At 30.1% G+C, this 21,644-nt stretch overlaps 1 protein-coding gene across 1 annotated transcript; it reads left to right on the top strand.

The window, feature by feature from the left end:
• Positions 1–1,074: 1,074 nt before the first annotated feature.
• On the top strand, positions 1,075–21,294 carry LOC142320819 (testis-specific serine/threonine-protein kinase 3-like). Its single transcript, XM_075358794.1, has 6 exons — positions 1,075–1,263; positions 4,378–4,547; positions 11,171–11,320; positions 15,659–15,932; positions 18,425–18,631; positions 21,193–21,294. The coding sequence occupies exons 1-6, from the start codon at positions 1,075–1,077 to the stop codon at positions 21,292–21,294; spliced, it is 1,092 nt and encodes a 363-aa protein (XP_075214909.1).
• The last annotated feature ends 350 nt before the right edge of the window (positions 21,295–21,644 follow it).

Here is a 21,644-nt window from a genome sequence, read left to right as displayed (position 1 = left end):
AATCATGCAGAACAGTGTTATGATGAGGTGAATGTCTATTAGGGTATTACTGTATGCATACACGTATTTCTCGCTAATGTTGAATTCCTGTTACTTAAAAAATAAATTTCCAGCATATCACTTTTTCATTATTATCAAACAGCATTATTAAAATAAAAATTAAACAAATAACTAAAAAATAAAACTTCAAAATAGAAATTAAAACAAATAAAAATTATTAGAAACTTAAGTATTTATTAAATTCTTGACAAATCAAGCATCTAATGAATAAGGGTGACACATTAATCATCAATTATGATAAATATACCATCAAGTATTGATAAATTCAAAAAATTTTTCAACAATGCCAAAAACAGCTGATAATCATTTAGCATTAAAATTGTTCTTATTGTTTATGTAAGTTTATAATTGCCAGCTCATAGCTCTGTAATAGCTGCATTTAAAGAAAAATATCTTAAAATACTATTTTCTACCTAAAAATGCAATAAAAAGATTAGGTTTCCATTTGAAATAATGAAGTTGAAATAAAAAATGGGAGAAGATTTAAAAAATGGTAATACTATATTTTTAATGTAGGAAAAATCAAGGAAAGGTTCTCCATTTAAAGTTTCACATAAAACTTATTGTTTCTGAAATTCCAATGGTGGCCATCTTGAGTTCTGTATACCTATCTAATTTTAATTTCCATGAATAGCAGAACCTGAATTTAAAGTCCCATCACATTCTGAATAATATTTTTATACTAACCGTGTTAATTTAGATATTCTAAATTCTATTTAGATAAATTTTGTGGAATGAAAAATTGTTAGATAGATAAATAAACAGGTAGCAAAGATGTGCAGTTGGATAAGTAGTAGTAAGGCATTGTTGTCATTTAGTTGTTATGACAGCTATTCTGTAACATGGTATGGATAAATATAATTTTAAAAATTAAATGTATGTATTCAGTAAATTACAAATTAATAAAGACATGTATTGTTTCCATGGCAACATGAAAATTATGGTAAAATAAGTAATTTTGGATGAACAAAATTTTTTTAAAAATGAAGCCTTTGGGCTAACATAACAGTAATAATGACAGAAGCAGATGCAACACCAGCCCTCCCTGCACCACAAACACAAGAATATAAATCAGAAGAAAAAAAAAGTAATCATATAACTCAGAAACAATCACCAAATCCAGAACGAAAAAATACAGTTCTAGAAAATCATGGATACTATTTGGGACGGACTATTGGCTCTGGCTCTTATGCTATGGTTAAGGTAAATACTCAATTAAACCAAACAATATAAATTTAAAAAAAAAAGTAAAAGGTATACTTTTTTAATGAAATATATAAAATCCATTTTAATGTAAATTAAACATTAGCGGATAAGAGAATTATTACTTCAACATACACTATGCTGAGTGGAGAAAAATATAAAACTTATGTTCAAAACATCAAATCAATACCTTAGGCTAGACATAAAGTGAAAGTACCATTAATCAACCTGTATCTGGTGTAATTATTTTGAAAGTAATTGTCAAATGCACTTCCAGAATCGTAATGCAAATCAATAAATTTTCAAACTTTTTATTAGAGTGATGATGACAAAGCTTGTCTTTTTCATCTCTTTGAATACACCAAATTTGAGTCAGCAACCTTAGCTTATAAATACCCCATTTTACACTATGTTAATCAATATTAGATGTAAATAAACTGATTTCACCATTGATTAACTTCATGTACCGAAGGTATTCTCATAGTACAATGGAATCCGGTTTAACAATCTGCCAAATCCTTTAGACCTAACCTTGGGGAAAGAATTCTAAAATAAATTTTTAAAAACCATCAACTATGTCTGAATCAAGTTTAAAAATGAATCTACTTAAACTTTATTAATATGAAGGTATTGATTATTTACTTCTTTAATTCTTATAAATTTTTGCCCTCCCTCTATCATTATCAGTATTATTCAGAATTGTAATGATAGTCTGAATAATATTTTCCACCTAACTGTGCAATTCTCATAAAAAAATTTGTTTGTCATTGATCTTCATTACAGTAAGTTAACAAAAGAAACATGACCGATTTGAAATGATTTTTTATTTTAAAAAAATTCATCACTTGAGGATATAAGGGCAAGATCCAAAGAAAAGAGTTTAATATATAACTTCTTCTGAATTAAAAAAAATCACAGGTGTTACAAAAATTATAACCAAATATGAAAAACACACAAATTAAGCATCCAGTAGTAATGGAAATTTAAGAAATGATTTTAATATTTTATCTTTCTGAAGATATTTTATAGGTTCAACAACTCAGACATAAAGAACACTACTTATGAGACTATTTTTTTCTCTTTGTTGTTCTACAAGAACTTCTCTTGCTTGGTATTAAATTACAACAATAATTCATGACTTATGAAATAATTTTGTTTAAATTTATTTTAATTCACAGCTGTGCTAGTTATCAAACAATAATAACAGATAAATGAACAAAATTTATACTTTTTATAAAAGTAGAAAAAACATACAAGTTAACATATTTAAGTAGTTTTAGTAAAAAACTTATTTTTTACTACATTAACATCAGCTACTATGTTTTTTTTTATAACTCTTATTCAAGATAATATTCCACTAACGTAACCAGTACCATCATCGAATGTACAATCGTCTATAAGAAAATAAAAAGAACAAGATATCATAAAATTATAACTAATACATAAAAAATAGACTAATTTAATAAGTTAAAAACAATGTTGATAAGAATACAACTCTAGAATACTCAGCTAGAGGTTGAAACTTGGACTATTATGCTAAAATTTAGTCTAATCAAAGGTGAAAAAGTCATTTTTGCTGTTGAATTGAAGAGAACAAGAATGTTATATAAACAAAAGTTTATTGATTTATATTTCATTAATATAATTATATATATTTATTTACAATAAGTTGATTTATTTTCATTGAAAACCAAATGTAAGCTAGTTTGTAACAGACTGAATTTCTAATTCAGCCACATACTTCAAAAACATTAGATACTACTACATTCAGTATTAGTCAGTATTAGTATTCTTGTAACATGCTGTCACAGAAGATGTTGAAAATTAGATTGGTTGATTAAGTAAAAAAAAAAAAAAAACAATTTAATTGATATTTGTGAAATAATCTTCAGCAAATTACCAAAAAAAGGGCTACATTATATCTCATGGTGCCTAAAATTAGTTAATTTACGAAAGGAAGGAAAGGTAAAAGAGAAACTGTAATAGAAGACAAACATTTAATACAAAAATAAGAAATATGTTTGAAGATATAAAATCTATCAGATATGTTGAGATTAAAAGATTAAGAAGAAATACAGAAAAGAAGAGAGAAATGTGAAAAGAAATGGAGATGAAAAAGAATTCTATTCTCAAAAATAAAAAATCAATATAATAAAATGCAATATCAAGCAGATTTCTTTTATGTTTCAAACTGATTTACATTACTATAATTTTATGCATTAAGCTGAAATTTCTGCAGTATAGCTCAGCTCATAAATATAACTTTTTAAACAAATTATTAAACTAAATATTACATCATGCATTTTGGGCAGTAATAACCTATATAAAAGAAGCACAAAGTAAATTAGCAAATTATTTTACAAGGAGAAGACACTTTGGGGAACTAGGAAATTACCTGAGGAATCACAGATATTCCCATTTCTTAAAGAAGACTAAAGAAATGTGGAATGCAAAGGATAAATGACTTACACCTTAAATTAAAAAGACTTCATTTTTATTACTTTGATATTACAGCAGAAATTTCAGTTTAATTTTGTACACCCTACCTTCATTTATGTTAACTTTTTTTAAAAAGTAACATAAAATAACATTTAATTGGCACTGAAGTGAAATGTAGTATTATATATTTTTTTCTTAAACTCACCAATCAATTTTTTCTTGAAGGTGTTGGATGACCCCCTATACAGCTGTGGATCCACCACTAAATTGCAAACTATATATGTAAGAAATTAACTAATTTAATATACATGAAAATACAGTAAATGTACTCAATTCATTATTCTTAAAAAATTGGTACAACGATAAGTTACCCATTTACTATTGTTTACTCAGCAATTTATTAATAAACAATATTTCCATTATAGTTAATATTATTATGAAACCAAACATTTCCCAGAGTTCTGTAAACAAAGAAACATATATCATATTATATATATATATATATGAAAAATTATTTTCTGTAAACTGAAATCTTTTATTAGCATAGATACTACAACTCTGTTAAATGATCTTAAAATAATGTTTAATATGAAAAATCATCTAAATAAATTCTCATAAAACAACATATGTGGTACATTATATGAAGCCTCTAAATCTTATTGTTTCATTTTGCAGGTTGCAGAATCAGAAACTCATGCAGGGACAGTCGCAATAAAAATTGTTTCAAAATTACATGCTCCGACTGATTATCTGAGAAAATTTTTACCACGTGAAATTCAAGTTGTTAAAGGTCTTCGGCATCCAAATTTAATAAGATTTCTTCAAGCAATTGAAACTACCCACAGGTACTTTTTTATCAAATGATTAAATAAAAATTTAAGCTCCTAAAAATATGTGCTTTGTGGGTGGAAATTTGTTTACATATAATAAGTGCCATCCCTGACTAGTATTTAAATCTGGAACCTTTCAGATGAAAGGCTGAGATGCTATCGTTTTCACCATGGTTCCATGATTCTATAACTTTAGCCAGTATTGCTAGTTAAAATATTTATTTTGGCAGTTGTTTTTACGAAGCATGATCATAATGTATCTGACCTCAATTCGTAAAAATAAAAATACTTAACCTACTTAATACGATGACTTGTCCCTTCTGATAATTTGCTGGTGTATTTCCAGATAATATTTCCATTTGTTGGAAACATTTTTCAGTCTTTTTTAATTAGCACTATAGATCCTCCTCTTTTCACATTTCTTTTGATCTTTCTATTTTCAAATTTCTTTCCTTTAAGTATAATTTTAAGGTTAGAAAAGCCCCAAAAATTTCAAAAAGCTGGATCTGGGAATAAGGAGTCTGCTGAAGTTGATTGATCGTGTGCTTTGCCAAGAATCATTGGATAAGTTGTAATCCGTGTGCTGGAGCATTGTTGTGATGAATTTTCCTGACAGAATGAAGATCATGCTGTGGTGAACAGTCTTTAGATTATCAAGCCATAGTTCATCACAACTATGCTCCTCAAGGACAAAATATCAATGAAGAATACTGTATAACTGCTTGCATCTGAAAAATGTTGTTTAATGCAAGAGACCACAGACTTTGGGAAAATAATGACTGGAATTACACTATGATGTATAAAACACATTTTTCAAGTAACTATATCACTTCAATTAGGAAGCAGCTACTTCATGCTGATATTTTATAGACTGAGTATGATTATTTCTTTATAGTTTACTCATGAGGAAGATAAAAAAATATTTTTAATGTGTAAGCAGGCTTCAATCGAGAATAAATAGTTACAAAAATAAAAAATTAAAAGTGAATAAAGTTCACATTAATTATTTTAAAATAAACATGAAATAATTTTAAGGTAAATACATGAAGGTACTACATAAAAAAATAACGCAAAATTCAAGGCTATTAATGAAAATTATTTGAGAAAATTATATGAGCAGATATTTAATTTTACATGAGACTTGTTTGAGCACATTTATGTGTTCATTGAACAGGATTTAAAAATATTCAGGGATTTAATTTTCGTTTTAATTTTTCAATCAGTATTATTTAAAAATGCACTGACAGTAATATTGTTTGTATAAAAGAAATTTTTTTAATTGTATTTTATATAAATTGGTGGAAAAAGGTTTGATTCAGTATTTATAAAAATTGGTAATAGAAATGTAATAAGGCTCTTTCTCGTAAGCCAAATTATTGTGTAGAATTACACGAAAACAGCTCTGTTGTCTAGTATGATAAAAGTGAATATTGTAATCTTTTTTTAAGAATGAGTGTCTATTCTTTTTAATAAAGATTTCACATTCATAAATACATAATAATACATTAACATTTTTAAATGTCCTAGATGTCATGCTGTATAATTTTCCTGGATATGTTTTTCACAGAAATTTAACACATATTATTTTGCTATAATTGATACAAAATATATTACCTCAAGGTGACTGTGACTATAAATCAGTTTTTATTGAATAATAATGTCAAATAAAAATGTACAAATAATGAAAATTTGTGTCTAAAGTTCTTGCACTTAATATTTTTATTTCAGTAACTGAAATTTATTATTTTTTCTTTGAATCATAACATACAATACAATGAATTTATCTAAAACTGTTCTTTCCATTATGAATAATCTCAAAATTATAAAATAATTATCACTAAATTATAACATTTTTTGAATCACCTTAAATGTAGGCAGTTTAATTATCTGAGAAATAAAATTTACTGTTCATCTTGCAATATTATCTTTGTACAGAGCATTTGAAAAGTAACTATACATCCATATAAACAATAATGTATGTTGAGAGATTGTAATCTGTGCACGAGTAATGTTTTCTGCAAAGGTTGGTATTCCTGCATTGCATGCAGCTTGCTTCTGCGAGTGAGTTAGATGGGTGACTTTGAGGCCTGTCAGGTACTTAATTGTTCATTATGTGTTAATTTGCTTTGAATGATTGAGAGTGTTTCTTTCCGTGTGCGCTCAGAATGGTATTAACTTTAGAACAGCAAATATTTCAAATTCACTGTCTTCTTTGAGCATGATGAGTACAGACAATAAAAGATTAGTTTTTTTGTAAGATTTTTTTTCCAGACCCAACCCAAAGAGTGTAAGAGGGTAACTGAGAAATTTAGGAAGATTTTTTTTTTTGGGCGAAAAACGCTTTTGCATTATCATCGCCCAGGTTAAAATAATAATAAAAGGCTTCTTCTAGGATATTAAAATATTAGCAAAATATGGTTAAAACTATGATGAAAACTAAGATAATAATAGGAATAAAATTGAAACATTAAAAAAACCGCTACAACTAGGATAATACATAAAATGTGAATAACAATAATATCAAAATTTTGACTGGTTAGATCTTATTAACTATATTAATTCTTTTTAGAAGTGAATAGTACCCAGTCTTGTACATTCTTGTCATTTCCTGGAATGCGTACGTTTCTTGGCAATTTAAATTTACGACATTAGATTGCATAGCATATGCAGTCCATAAGGATGTGATGCACAGTCAATGAGATTCACATCAGATGCACAGTGGTGCACTCTGCTGACATCAGGTGTCTGTGAGTAGCTTTGATATGTCCTAATTGCAATTGACATAGGACTGCTTCCTCTCGACAAATTGTCCTGCATGAAGAGTTCCATGGTAACACCATCTCTTTTATTGAAGTTTATTATCCACTGTAGCAGTGCAGTCATTTTGCCACCTTCTTCAAAGTATATGTTTAATGGATGATGAAATCAGTACTTGTAACTCGAGTGGAGAAAGGCGGTTGGCTACATGCATCTTTAGCAGCAGAATATGCACATTTGTTACTCAGAATTCCCACATGGCAAGAGATCCAGTAGAAATTCACCTGTGTTGTGATGATTTAATTCAGCAATTTTATTATGTATTTTGGTGACAACAAGATATCTGGAATACAAATCCTCTAAAGCTTGGAGAACACTATATGAATCACTGCAGATAAGGATGTGACGTTATTTTCATCTAATGATAGTAGAAACACTTAAACTCATAAGTTCTGTCATTTACAACAAAAATGCATCCTATGATATCATTCTGCTTTGACCCATCTGTGTATACTACTCTGCGTCTGGGTTTGTTTCGAATAGATAATAGTAAAATGTTTGCTGAAAGGTGAGAGGAGTTATTTTTTTATTACATATGGTGAGGTCATAATTAAAATTAATGGGATCAAGTCTCCATGAAGGATACATACAGGGATAAGTTGGGAAAGTAGATGGTGGGTCAAAATGTGGAAGGTACATTAATTACTGGGTACAGACACTCATTGGTATTGTATTACATGGATGGTTTTCATACCATTACAAATGAGCATTTGTGAGGACTGCTTTAAGAACCGGGTGATTTGGTTGTCCTTTAAGATGGGCGGAGTAAGATGCTAGTAGCTGGTCCCGCCTAACCCAATGTGATGGTTCACTGCAATCAACAAGTGTGCTTGTGATAGGGCTTGATTTAAATGCACATGGTATTTAGACAAGGATATTCTTCTGTATATCTAATGCATCAAACTCAGAATTCAGTGAGGTATAGATTGCAAATGTGTAATTTGAATGGGACAGAGAACTCTATGGTAACTGCGGGAATGTGGGTTGCCAGTGGTATCCTTGAAGCCAATACCCCGTCCTGCATTAAGATAGCAACCCTGCCGTTTACTCTACTATCAACGAGACAGTCGTATCTCTGTAGGTTCTTGTATACATCAATACCCTAACATCTTCAATCTGCGAACAAATACCTCAAAAACATTCCATTGAATAATGTTCATAGATATAAGTAATTACAGATATATTAAGTTTATTTATAGGCAATTTTGATTTTCTGTTGAGAATAATACTGTGTCCAGATTATTTGTCCAATATTATTTGTTTTTTTCTTTTTTGTGTTTATAACTTCTACGAAGTGCTTGGCTTCTTTGGGCACTTCATCCTCTACCATATCCTTGAGAAGACCTCAAGAAGCCTGTGAAGCCGGAGATACTGTACCTGGCATTGATTTTTTGGTAGATCTCTTTAAAGGGATTTTTTTAGTTTGCTGCATAGGTAGTGCAGCAGGATTTTATTTGGTGATGTAGCGATTAAAAGGATTCTTGGTAAACCACTGTTGTCCTGTCCACTTATAATACCTTTTTCCTTGTCTGTACTCTCTCTTAGCTCTGAAATAGTCGTTGTGAGCAAGGCAACTTGATCAGATAAAATCTGAACGAGCTGTATTAATTCACTGCCGGTTCCACACTGTTTATTACCTGCATTTGCAGGGACTTGGCTTGATGTAGCTGTAGCAAAAGAGGCATCTGATTTAACTAGGTTCTGAGAGTTCAGTGTCTTTTTGTATTCTTTTCATGTGGCCAGAAATTATAGTTTCTGCTCAATACAAATTTTGATAATTGCTTTTTCTTCTTTAAAAATTGGGCAATCTCTCAAGCAAGCAGAATGTAATCCTTTGCAGTTAATACATTTTTCTTCCTCCTTACAATCAGTATCTTTCTGGCCTTTTTTTGCACATCTAGCACATATTGCAGTGTTTGGGTAAGAAATTGTGGCATGACCATACCTTTGACACTTCACCGTGGGTTAGGGATGAATAGTCATACACTTACCAACAGGTACCCTACTTTAATTTTCTCCAGTGGTGTGGGAAGGTTGAAGGTTAAAATAAGGAAGAGAGCAGGTTCTTCCATCTCACTCTAATGTTTTATTATTCTCTTCACCTCTATAACACCTTGCGGATGAAGCTCTTCAGCAATTTCACTAATGTTCATCTCAGGAAGATGCCGGCAAAAAATTACTCCTCAGCTAGTATTCAAGGTTTTATGACATACCGCAATAATGCTTATACCGCCCATATTGGTTATACATAAGAGCGATAGACTCATTCATCACTGAAAGTCTCTGTTAGTATTGATCCATCTGTTTTCTTACATTCTTGGGGGAGCCACTTGAACCACTTACTACCTTATTAAAACCTTATGAAGGGAGTCACCTTCTGGAGTATTGTGTAGAACTACAAATCTGACATTTGCATATTGCAGGTGTGATTTATCATCATTTAAATTATTATTTACCTCAGGACAATTATCAGACAAAGCTGATCGAGGTCTTTTCACAAGACTAGTGATGGTGTTTTTTTCAGATGGACCAGCAACCTTCATGGGGTTTATCTGTGAAGTACTAATTTTGGTCCCACGATACGGGGGAAATATAGGACCACCTCTGCAGAGCCTACATCTGCGGAGGCTAGAGCCAAATACAACAGGTTCACCCAGGTGCCCAGAGGACATCATTTAAGACTCACTATGTAGAACCATCCACCCATCGACATGATAGTTTCCACCTTGGATTACGGTTGCATTTCGTAAAGTGTTGTAACACCACCAAGTGTAAATGTAATAAGAAACAATGGTAGGATGTTGTTGTGTAGTTGAGTAAGGGTGTATGTTTTAATTGGTGTAGTGTCCTTGGTGTATTGTATGTACATTGTGTAATGCGTTCTGCAGCTCTGTGTGTAGTGGGAAGACAAAATGCAAAGGCTACGCCCATGGGGACACCAACCCCCAAAGTCTTTAATAAGACTCCCCATTGAAAACAGACACAGAAAAACATCAGTGTTGCAATCACATGCAAGTCAGTTGTCAGTTAATAAGAATCTTAGTTCCATCCCATTTAAGGAGAAAGCGGTTCTTGGAAAGCAAATTCAATTTTGTGAATAATTTCAACAGTTTGTAGTAGACAATTCTGACAATATTTTGAACTCTGTTTCTCATACCAATTAGTCATGGTTCCATTTATCAGGGCATGTGCTCTCACAGAACTCATATTTATGGTTTGCCAACAATCCTAATGCCGTATATGAAATTTCTACATAACCAGAAGAGGGGGGATTCAATATCCAGGAGAAGAATAGTTGACCAATATTCTTCACAGAAACAATTAATTCAGCTTGTTATTGATAAATCATTCACCGGTTCATTGAAGAGCTAACCGAGGAATAAATTAGTAATGCTTGGATTCAATAAGATCTGCATAATGCATGAAGCTCAGCAATCCATGAAATTACTGTAAGAGGTTTTCAAAAATCAAATCGAAAGGGACTGTGACATCATTTTCTGGGCTTAACCCCACTGAATTTTGTTTATTGAAGTAATGTTACTGAAGTAATGTTTATCAAGGAAACTGCTACACCTTCCAGGAACTGTTTTTTCTGATTTTACCACATTCCACATGAACAACTTGTGAGGGTCTTCGATAACAAGAAGAAACACTTGCAGATATATCTGGATGTTTATTAGGACAATTTCCAAAAACTACTCTATGATAAGACCATAATATATATGTACATGTCACGACAGGTGTATAGTTATTTTTCAATGCATTGTGTTTCTTTAATGAAGTATATCACTTTGTAAACAATATAATTTTTTTTCATACAGAGTTTATATAATAATGGAGTATGCTGAAAATGGAAGTCTATTGGATGTTATTAGAAAAGATAATTTTATTGATGAGCCACGAGCAAGAATATGGTTTGGACAATTAGTAAGTGCTGTAGAATACTGTCATGATCACGGTGTTGTTCACAGGTATGTACTACGTAGATACTATGCACTCTTTACAACTAAAAAAAAGAAACTGAATGATATTTGAAGTAAATATATTTGCACTGATTACATATCAGGCACAAGATTGATAAATTTTTAGGCATTTCAGATCTTTACATCAAGTGGGATTTTTTCCACCTTGTTACCTTGCTTTTTGGAGCTAGAACTACTACAATAGTTTGTAATTTAACATAGCTTTTAGTAAATTTTCAGTTATTCAGTTTAGTTTAATTTTTTTCCGTCCAGGCTTTTACATCCTGATTTTATCATATCATGAAAAAGAGTACCAAAGTGATATACTGATTGTTAATAACTGCAAAAATAATTCTTAACTTTTACAAATAAAAAATTAAATATAACAAAAAGTGTAATAATAGTAATATATATGCTTTATTATTTTGAAAAAATGCAAAAAGAAGAGCTTCAATTAGTAAAAAAAAAAATCCCTTTCTGCATGCCAGAAGGCAGAGGTAGATTTCACTGCTGCTTAATAGGGGATAAAAAAGATTCTACCTTAAAGTAGTGAAAAACTTCAAATTTACTCAATACGACAATGATTGCATGTGAAAAGTTTCACAAGTCTAGCATACGACAAGTCCCATCTTAGAATTCCAGCAACATTTTGGTCATCCCTTGCTGTAAGGGTTGGTCATATTAAAAATTGTTTCAGACAAAAGTTTTAAGTCATGTTTAGAGGAGTAACGACCACTTTAAACTGATTCGATACTGTGCCTATTAAGGGAGTTATGATTTTTTTTTTGTCTTCGAAACCTCATTTTTTCCACCATATGGGCCATTGGTTGGTGATATCAAAAAACTTTACTTAGATAAGTTTTAGGTCCTTATTCAAAGAACAGTCATAACTTTAAACGAATTAGATATTTTACTTAAGAAAGTTATAGCGATATTTTGTTGTTTTTTTCGAAAAAGCCGTCCCATTTACACCCTTATGGTTCGATTTTGCCCATTAACGAATTCGTCCGAGATTTTGGATCGTAATATTTTATGTATCAATTTGAAACTGATTGGCGCAAAATTACGGCAGTTATCGTGTCCACAAGAAAGTAAAATATATATAAACCTTTGAAATGAAAGTGGTTTAGGGGTCTGGGTGATGTGAAACGCGAAGATATTCGAAACTTTCCGGAAGTCGAATCATGGTACCCATTACAATAGGTAGCTTTTTTATGAAATATACTTAAAAAGAAGATGATACTCAATAAGTGAGCCATTATAACTTAGCAAATAAGTATTAAAAAAATAAGCTTTTTTAAGTACTTAAAAAAGTAAGCATTAAACAAGCGATCAGAAAATACGGCAACTTTTAAATAATTTTTCAACCTTTAAATTAGAAAAATAAAATTTAGCAAATGCCTCCTATCTTGAAACTACCTTTTTTCAGTATGACATAAATACAGAGTGTTTCTAAAATGGTGGAATGGCTATACTTTTATGGATTCTACTCATAAAACTAAACAAAAGATATCCTTAGGAAAAATGGCAATTTCTCCTTCGTTCTCCCCCGTCTTTTAACTAAATAAATTTTATTTTTATATAAAAGTTTATATCTCAAGTTTGGATAGAGGGATCACATAGCTCGGTAAGCGTCTTTGCAACAAGTTTTAAAATTAGAAAAAAATCAGGAATTAAATACCTTCTCAAATTAAAAACTGACGGCCATGTTTATTTTTAAATCCGTTATATCTCCGTAAGTATTACTGTAATCAAAATTTGTTATTTTCTAAGATATTAAGCCTTTTACTTTGAATAAATTGACATTTTATTTTTTTTAATCGGTTAACAAATAGCCGAGTTATGGCAGAAAATTGATGTAATTTTGTGTGTGTTTTCATGTCCTCCACTTTACGTTCAATTCCATTAAATATTAGTTGTTTTTATTTCTTGTTAATTATAGTACTGTAAATTAGTATCAAATTAATTAATAATTTTCTCAATAATAAGATTTAATATTAATAATAAAACAACTGATATTAATTTTTCCCTTTTGAATAATTTTACATAGCGATTATTACTGTTGACACGTTAACAATGTAAAAAAAAAAGCTTCTTTCAATAGAAATGGTGTTTAAAACTATCACAACCAGCGTATCTGGAGCGACAAGAAACCTCATGGTACCTTCCAAGTAGCCATCAACAAAGATTTTCCCTGAACATATAGGCAAGTATTTTTAATAACTCTCTTTTGGGTCCTGTCATTCTACCAAATCGTTTAAATGGAGAAAATTATTTTGCTCATTTAACCGAAAATTTTCCACATGTTTTGGAAGACCTACTTGTACAATTAAAAGGAAATATGTGGTTTCACCACGATGGAGCTGCAGCACATTTCGGTCAGTTGATATCAATTTCCTGCATGAAACTTTGCATGAAAAATGGATAGGCCACGGTGCCCAATCACCTGACTTAAACCCTCTTGACTTCTACCTGTGAGGCCATTTGAAACATATTATTGTTTATTCAACTCAACATTGAGGATCTTCAACAAAGATCCAAAATGAATTTCAAGAAATTAGGAATACTCCTGGAATTTTTGAACGGTTAAGACAATCTCTCAGAAAAAGACTGGAGACTTCTGTAATTTCTAATGGTGGACGCTTAGAACATCTCTGATAACTTCTAACAATTGTTAACTGTTTAAGTACACCTAATGTTTTACAATAATTAATGTAAGATTATCACAGGTTGTTGTTTTATTTTTTTAAATTATTAGGTATATTATTGTGAAAAAATTATTACTTAATTTGATACTAATTTACAATACTAGAATTAACAAGAAATAAAAACAGTTAATATATATTTATATGAATATGATATATATATATATACATATACATACTCGTATATTGAGTATATAGAGTATATTTATTTATATTTATTCATAAGAGGCACCGATGGCACTAAATTTTGAACAAAATTAAACAAGGGAGAGTTGTTTCTGCTATTCTTAATTTTTTACTTTTTGTATCGAGTTTGTAGAAAATTAAGTTTTAGTATTATTAAGGTATTTATTTAAAAATCCAAACTTTTAAGTGAATCAGATTTAGTGGTATGGAGGTATTTAACATTATCTCTACAACATTAAACATTACTAGAAAATTATTTCTAAACATTATTTTTTTGCCTCATCTCTGAAGCCTATTGACTAAAAAAACTGAAATTTGGCATAAATATTGGGCTACATAAATAAATATAAGCTTTGGGCTGACTTTTGACTTTATCGTACCAGGGGGTATCAAACTATCCCTATTTTTTTTCAGTAAACTGTAATTTTTTCAGCCTTGTTGAATAATGTTGGACCAAATCAAGCTGACTTATTTAGATAAATAATTACTGCAATAAATAAACTTGTAAACCCCAAAAACAAGGGAATGAAATGGACTAGTATTAAAATTACCTATTTTTTTAAAGGGTAATTTTCAGAATTGAAAATCCAACTGGTATAACAAATTCTATTAAAAGAAATCCAGCACTACCTCTTCTTGAAGAAGTAGAGTTCTGTGTTCAACAGATTCTTAATAAAAAATAATTCTGAATGTTTTTAAAAAATAATGTGTAAATCACTGTTTTACATTTAACAAGCTGCTTTTATTATACTAAAAATTGTTAATATTTTATAAGCAAAAATTACAACTTTTTGTAAGTTTAAAATTATCCTACTAATAGAGAAAGGAGATGATTTCTTTAATATCTTATGACTTTGCTGTTCTTCGATGTCATTTTAATAATAGATAATAAAAATTTAAAACATATTATTAGTCCTGTAACTATTAATACAACTTTAATGTAGATAATTACCTGTATAAATTTTGATATTCATGCTTGTTCTTCAACATTACACTGAATAGACACAGCGTAGTGTAGCACCACTGAATGAGATGCAACTGTTTGAATTAGATTTTGAAGAATCTTTGTTGATTATGAACATTTTGGTGTTATAAAATTCAGTTTTGAATTTTATACCACCACCACCACTTGTAATATAGATTGCATAGATTAATTAATGATTCCATTCCATTTTACAGATTAAATAGTTTTAATCATTCTTACTTCCTATAATTGATAATATTATGTCTCAGCAATAATCTGGAAAAAAAAATATGATTGTATGATTTAAATAAATAGATAAGTAAAATAAAGCAAAAAAATAAATAAATATATATATATATAATAAATTGTTAGTGCTAATGTAATAAAAAATAACAGTTAATAAAAAATCAAAATTTTACTAAAAATATTAAATAAAATCAGTAAAATTTTGATTAACAATTTATAAATATTAATCTATTAATGTTTTTACAGGGATATAAAATGTGAAAATTTACTTATTGACAGTCAACAAAAAATAAAATTATCTGACTTTGGATTTGCTCGAGGCGACATGGGTGTTAAAGAAGATGATTTTGTACTAAGCGATACATTTTGTGGTAGTTATGCTTATGCATCTCCAGAGATATTAAAAGGAATACCATACAGGGCACAATTTTCAGACGTATGGTCTATGGGTGTTGTTTTATTTGCAACTGTATTTGGTCGACTGCCATTTGATGACAGCAATTACAACCAGTTACTTAAGGTAATCTCATAGTCTGTTTTTTAATTGATTTATTGTCCAGTTGATAGATTGCCATAATTTAGCTGATAATAGGAATTAGACTCCCACAGGTTGGTCTTGTAAAATGATTGTTACAATATGATAAATTTTAGTTCAAATCCTAGTGAAGATAAGTTACATTTATATGAACTTGAATACTAGGCGGTGGATACCAATGTACTTTGTCAATTGGGGTTCAGTTAACCGCACCATTTCAGAAATGGTTGATCTGGGTATATTTAAGACTACATCTCATCGACTGTTAACTTATTGTTCACAAGTTGAACAGACTACTATTTACATTATTATGAAAACAAAATAAAAATTAAAAATTAGGAATTACTTGATTTTAATCAACAGTTGGATGTTAACACTCACGTAAAACTGTTGAAGATTTAATATATTAATAGATCAATAACAAAAATCACTTAGTTTAAATTATAACTTAAGGCTGGTGGAATCAATATGTTTTAATAGAATATTACACATGTAATATGTACTATTCAGAGGTATTTAATTTAAGGGTACTTATGTAGTCAAACGATGCCACTATGATTAGAAGGTTATATAAAATAGGTCTGTAAATTTATGATGTTAGGAATAAAGTAGAAACACAAAACTAGAAATTGAATTATTTACTCAAATTAACCTAACCTAACCTAACCTAGCTTGAACAATCTAACATCTTCCTCTTCAAAATGTGGAGATCCCAAATTCTAAATGCACACATTTTACTTATAAGTTCACCATTAACAAATATTTTTATTTTATCATCTTACTGATAAGTAGAACGTAGTTATTTAACTCGCCACCAGAATGTCTACAGTAAAATCAAATCATTTCACTTCCTATGGATAAAGTTGTTGTAACACCTGAATTTTGTACACAGTGAAACATAACCATATTTTAACACATTATAAACAGCTGTTTTAGGAATGCTCAACTGTCTAGAACACTTCTGCAGGAATTTCTTCGAGCTACACAAGAAACTTGTTTATACTGCTTTAATTGTTTCATCAGACACTTATGGCTGTGTTGCACAGAGCTGCTGTGTGTACTGGAAACACAACGTGCATACGCTAGCATGCATAAACTTGGAGTGTTTCTCTTTCATTTAATGTACAGTTCATCTCTCTATAATGCTTTGTTATGGAGCTATAACCATTTAAAATCACACTATTATTTTATGGACACACTGAATATTACTGAACCCAACAAATACAATAAGAAATTAATAGAAAAACTCTAATACAATTCTAGGATAAAGCAAATAATAATAACAAATTTATAACCATTATATTAACAACTGTACTAAAAAAAATTACTCCCAAAAAATGCTACAACATTGCATACAAAATTATTAATAAAATAAATTACACAGGCAAAAACTTATAGAAAGATCAAATTTATTTACCAGTTATCTTACACTGGTCATTCTGTTATAAGATTAAAAAGGACAAGTAGGATAAAGCTTTGGATCTTCACAAAGATCCAAACAACATATAGAATGATATCATTACACCAATGAATCCACTTGCACAAACCACCTCATTGAAACAATTTACTCCTGCATAAAATCAACATGTAAATCTTAAATGTATACAATGAAGGGCAAAAACTATGTGCACTTGAGCAACTTTTGTTTTAACCTCCATGTCCACCATTAGGTATTGCTTCAGAGGATGAGATGAATGATTTGTAGCGTGTATGAAAATGTCATGTCATGTCATGGATATGAACCTGGGACTCCAGATGAAAAGCCAAGACACTACCACTCACACCACGAAGACTGGCTACACTTGAGCAACTTGAATTATACAAACATTAAAAATTATCACAGTTTAAATCACACATACTCTTTTCTAATACATTACTGACAACAAAGGTCCTTCAGAATTTAGCCTTTCAAATTATAAACACCATTGCCATATCCAACAACAAGGGACATTGTTCACAATGAGAATTTCTGAAGAAGCTAAATTTACATCTAAATCAGTCTGAACTGATAAAGTTTTATAATATTTACCTCAAAATAAACTGCATTATACTCAATTAAATACTGTTAAATTTTTTAACCATGAGTCATAAATACAAAAATTTTAAAGTAGAATATGAAATAAGATACATTTTAATAAAATAAAATTTGGAATAACTTCTGTAGGATTCATGTAATGCCCCACATTTAATCATTTATTTATTCATATTGTAGTAACAAGATGTGGATACTTAGTTACAATTACTTTAATTTTTTTATGGTGGATAAGAAATAAACTTTGCAGCATGTGAGAAATACCAAACCTATCCAGGATTCAAACTCAGAAGCTTCCCAATAAAGGCCATGAAGGTTGCTAAAGAAGAAATTGAATTTCCCAGCTTAACAATTATAAACAGGCAAATAATAACTTAAAATATTTATCAGTTAAGATTAGTTTAATAAATATAAACTAATTTATATGCATATATTCAATTTTCAGCAAGTGCAAAAACAAGTATCATTTCCAAAATCACCAGAAGTGTCAACAGAATGTAAAACACTGATAACAAAAATATTAGCCCCCATACGTGTAAGAATAAAAATTGCCGGAATTTACAAAGATCCATGGATGCAAAAAACTGATATAACAACAGTTAGTACACCAAAACCCCATTCTTCTGATTCTCCTTTGCCAGTAGCTGGTGTGGTAAGTAAAGATTTAATAAACAAACTTAATCGTATTACACACAAACACTACATAATTCATGAGTATTGTTATATAAAGATACATCATATCTAATAATAATAGTAACAATAATAATAGTTGGCTCTACAAGCCAAGCAGCAATCTCATTTTAGTCAAAAAGTTAAATGAACAATGTAAACTATATTAGATTGTAATTAACAGTACTCAGATAATTACATGTTGCCAATCACATCAGTGCAGATTAAATTCAAATTGATTGATTAGAGAAATTTCATTAAAATTAAGAAACCATTATGCATGACTGCATCAAAACAAAAAATTAAAGAAAAAAATACTTTGTTTTTGTTGATTTTGAGTAAGAACTTAATGTTAATGAATATCAGTAACCAATAACATGCTACTTCTACGATTGAACTGAAAATTATAAGACATTTGATACGTTGTGGAACATAGAGAAATGGGTAATTTTAGTGACCTTGAATTTAGAGATTTAAGTAAAATTTATAATTAGTAGGGGTGTGATTTCTTTTACAAGAAAAAAGTATTGTATGCAGTATCTAAGTAAAAATAAAAAGGTGTTCTTCAACTTTTCATGGCATGAGTCAGTTTTCACTGAACCTTGTGATTAAAGTAATGAATATTATTTTCCACTGGAAAGAAAATGTAAATTTGCTTAGTAAATGATATATATAATCTTATTACATTACTGCTCTCACAAATTTGACAGCAGCTCTGTAATAAACTAAAAACAATATTTTTGATGTTATACATTTAAAGAACATCAGTTGGTCATGATGAAAATTTTGATGAATACATGGATTTGAAAAGCTTATTATATAAATTGATACATTTATACAGAGTGATTCAAAGAAACGGGAAATTAAAAAAATTAAATAACGTTAATGAAAATTTTTTTTTTAGAAAATTAATTTTATTTCATGTAATTGTACAGATGTTGCCATTTTAGGATACATACATTTTAGTTTAGTTTTTAGAGATGACATCTTGCAGGTGACCTCCTCTTCTACGTAAACACTCACGAAGTCTCTTCGTTCATGGTTTGACGTAACATGTCAACTGGAATTTCTGCAATTGCTTCTCGGATCTTTGCCTTCAGTTCTTCCGTTGTAGCAGGTCTACTGTGCAACACTTTGCTTTTAAGGTGACCCCACAAAAAGCAATCGCAAGCTGAGAGATCAGGCGATCTGGGAGGCCATCTAATGTCACCATTTCGTGAAATCACACGTCCAAACAGTCGGCGTACAGCTGCCATCAATATTCATGCAGTATGTGACGTTGCTCCGTCTTGTTGAAAGCAGGCTGTGTTAAGAATTGGTGGAAATCTCTTTTGTTGTTCCACAACAAAGGTTTCAAGAACGGCTACGTAACGAGCCGACATCACTGTAATTTCAAGACCGTTGTCATCCTCAAAAAAATAAGGGCCTATAACAACGTAAGATGACATAGCACACCACACGGTCACTTTCTGGCTGTGCAACAGACGCTGGTGTAGCTGCGTAGGATTTTCTTGTGCCCAGTAACTGAAATTTTGCTTGTTAACAAATCCACTGAGGTGGAAATGCGCTTCGTCTGACATCCACAGTTCGTGAACAAACTCTTCGTTATCATTTATCTTCTGAAGCATTACATTACAGAATTGTGCTCGCACAACTGCATCGTTCGGTTTCAGTTCCTGGAGGATCTGCAACTTGTATGGATGGAATTGCAAGTCCTTCACTAACATTCTTCGAACACTTGAACAATGCAATTTTAAAGATACTGAGAGACGACGGATTGACCGATGTCGACTTTGTATGACAATATCTTGTAAAGCTTGAACATTCTGTGGTGTACGGACGGTTCGCTCACGGCATGGAGGTTTATTTTTCATTGCCCAACCAGTTTCCTCAAAATTAGATATCCATGTTTTAATTGCATGTGCTGATGGAACACGGTCGTGCCGTCCCAGATTAAAATGACGGCGAAATTCTCTACGCGCTCCCTCCACACTGTCATTGTTTTTGTAAAACGCTTTGATAGCAAATGAACGTTGCGCACCACTCCAAGGATCCATGACAACTAAATGGCTGGCGCCACTTATCAAGTGGTACCAATCGCCCACGACTACCAACATAACTTTCAAAATTTCCCGTTTCTTTGAATCACTCGGTATTAAACTTGCTACTTTGATATGTTCATAATTGGTTTTTATTAATTACAAAGAACATTATACAATCTGTTTATTTTTTCTAAGGTTCAGCTAATACCAGAATCTGATATTACTTCAATGTAAAAGAAATTGATGAAAAAGAAATTCAATGATAAAGAAATTTATGAAAAATTAACATTATTACTGTTGTAATTATTTAAAATTTTTTTTATTTTGAATACTATATACTAAAATTTTAGCTTATCTATGCAGGTAAGGATATGGAGGTAACTACTAGCTAAACTTATTCCAGTTATTATAATTGTTATTATTTATTATTTAGAGTTATCTCTTATTTATATTTTTGTAATTTACATACATATACACATAATGATAAAACTTTTTTTTGCAGGCTAAAACTGAATCTGTTAAAGCATTACCAATAGTAATTCCTCCTCTACCCAAAAAGGCAGGAAATGACATTAAAGAATTCCATATTAATGAAGCAATTTAAAAATATGTATAAATATGTTTAACGGTAAAAATATATATATTTATAATTGAAAGGAAATTTTCAAAAGAAAAATTTGTTATAATTTTATCAGTAAATTCAGAAATTCTCTTCTTAAAATGGAGTTCAAATAATGCACTAAAAGTGATGTATTTATGTTGTTTTAATTTACCTTTACTTAATAAGACTAAGAAGTATTAATAAAGAGCTTTATTTCATTTAGAAAAAGTTTTATTTTTTGTTAATAATTATACTTTCTAAAAAAAGGAAACTAAATATTTTCCTTAGGCCTTCATCAATTAGAAGTAAACAACCAGCTTAAACCGAATGCAAAAGATACTGCCTTTTGAATG

The sequence above is a fragment of the Lycorma delicatula genome, chromosome 3, assembly GCF_047948215.1.
Source record: "Lycorma delicatula isolate Av1 chromosome 3, ASM4794821v1, whole genome shotgun sequence".
Classification (NCBI taxonomy): domain Eukaryota; kingdom Metazoa; phylum Arthropoda; class Insecta; order Hemiptera; family Fulgoridae; genus Lycorma; species Lycorma delicatula.
The sequence above is the reverse complement of the archived record's forward strand: the minus strand, read 5'-3'. Positions and strand labels throughout refer to the sequence as shown.

Coding starts and splice junctions, on each gene's coding strand:
- LOC142320819 (XM_075358794.1), top strand. CDS start 1,075: ATGACAGAAGCAGATGCAACACCAGCCCTCCCTGCACCACAAACACAA. Junction 1,264..4,377: donor GCTCTTATGCTATGGTTAAG/GTAAATACTCAA, acceptor TTCATTTTGCAG/GTTGCAGAATCAGAAACTCA. Junction 4,548..11,170: donor GCAATTGAAACTACCCACAG/GTACTTTTTTAT, acceptor TTTTTCATACAG/AGTTTATATAATAATGGAGT.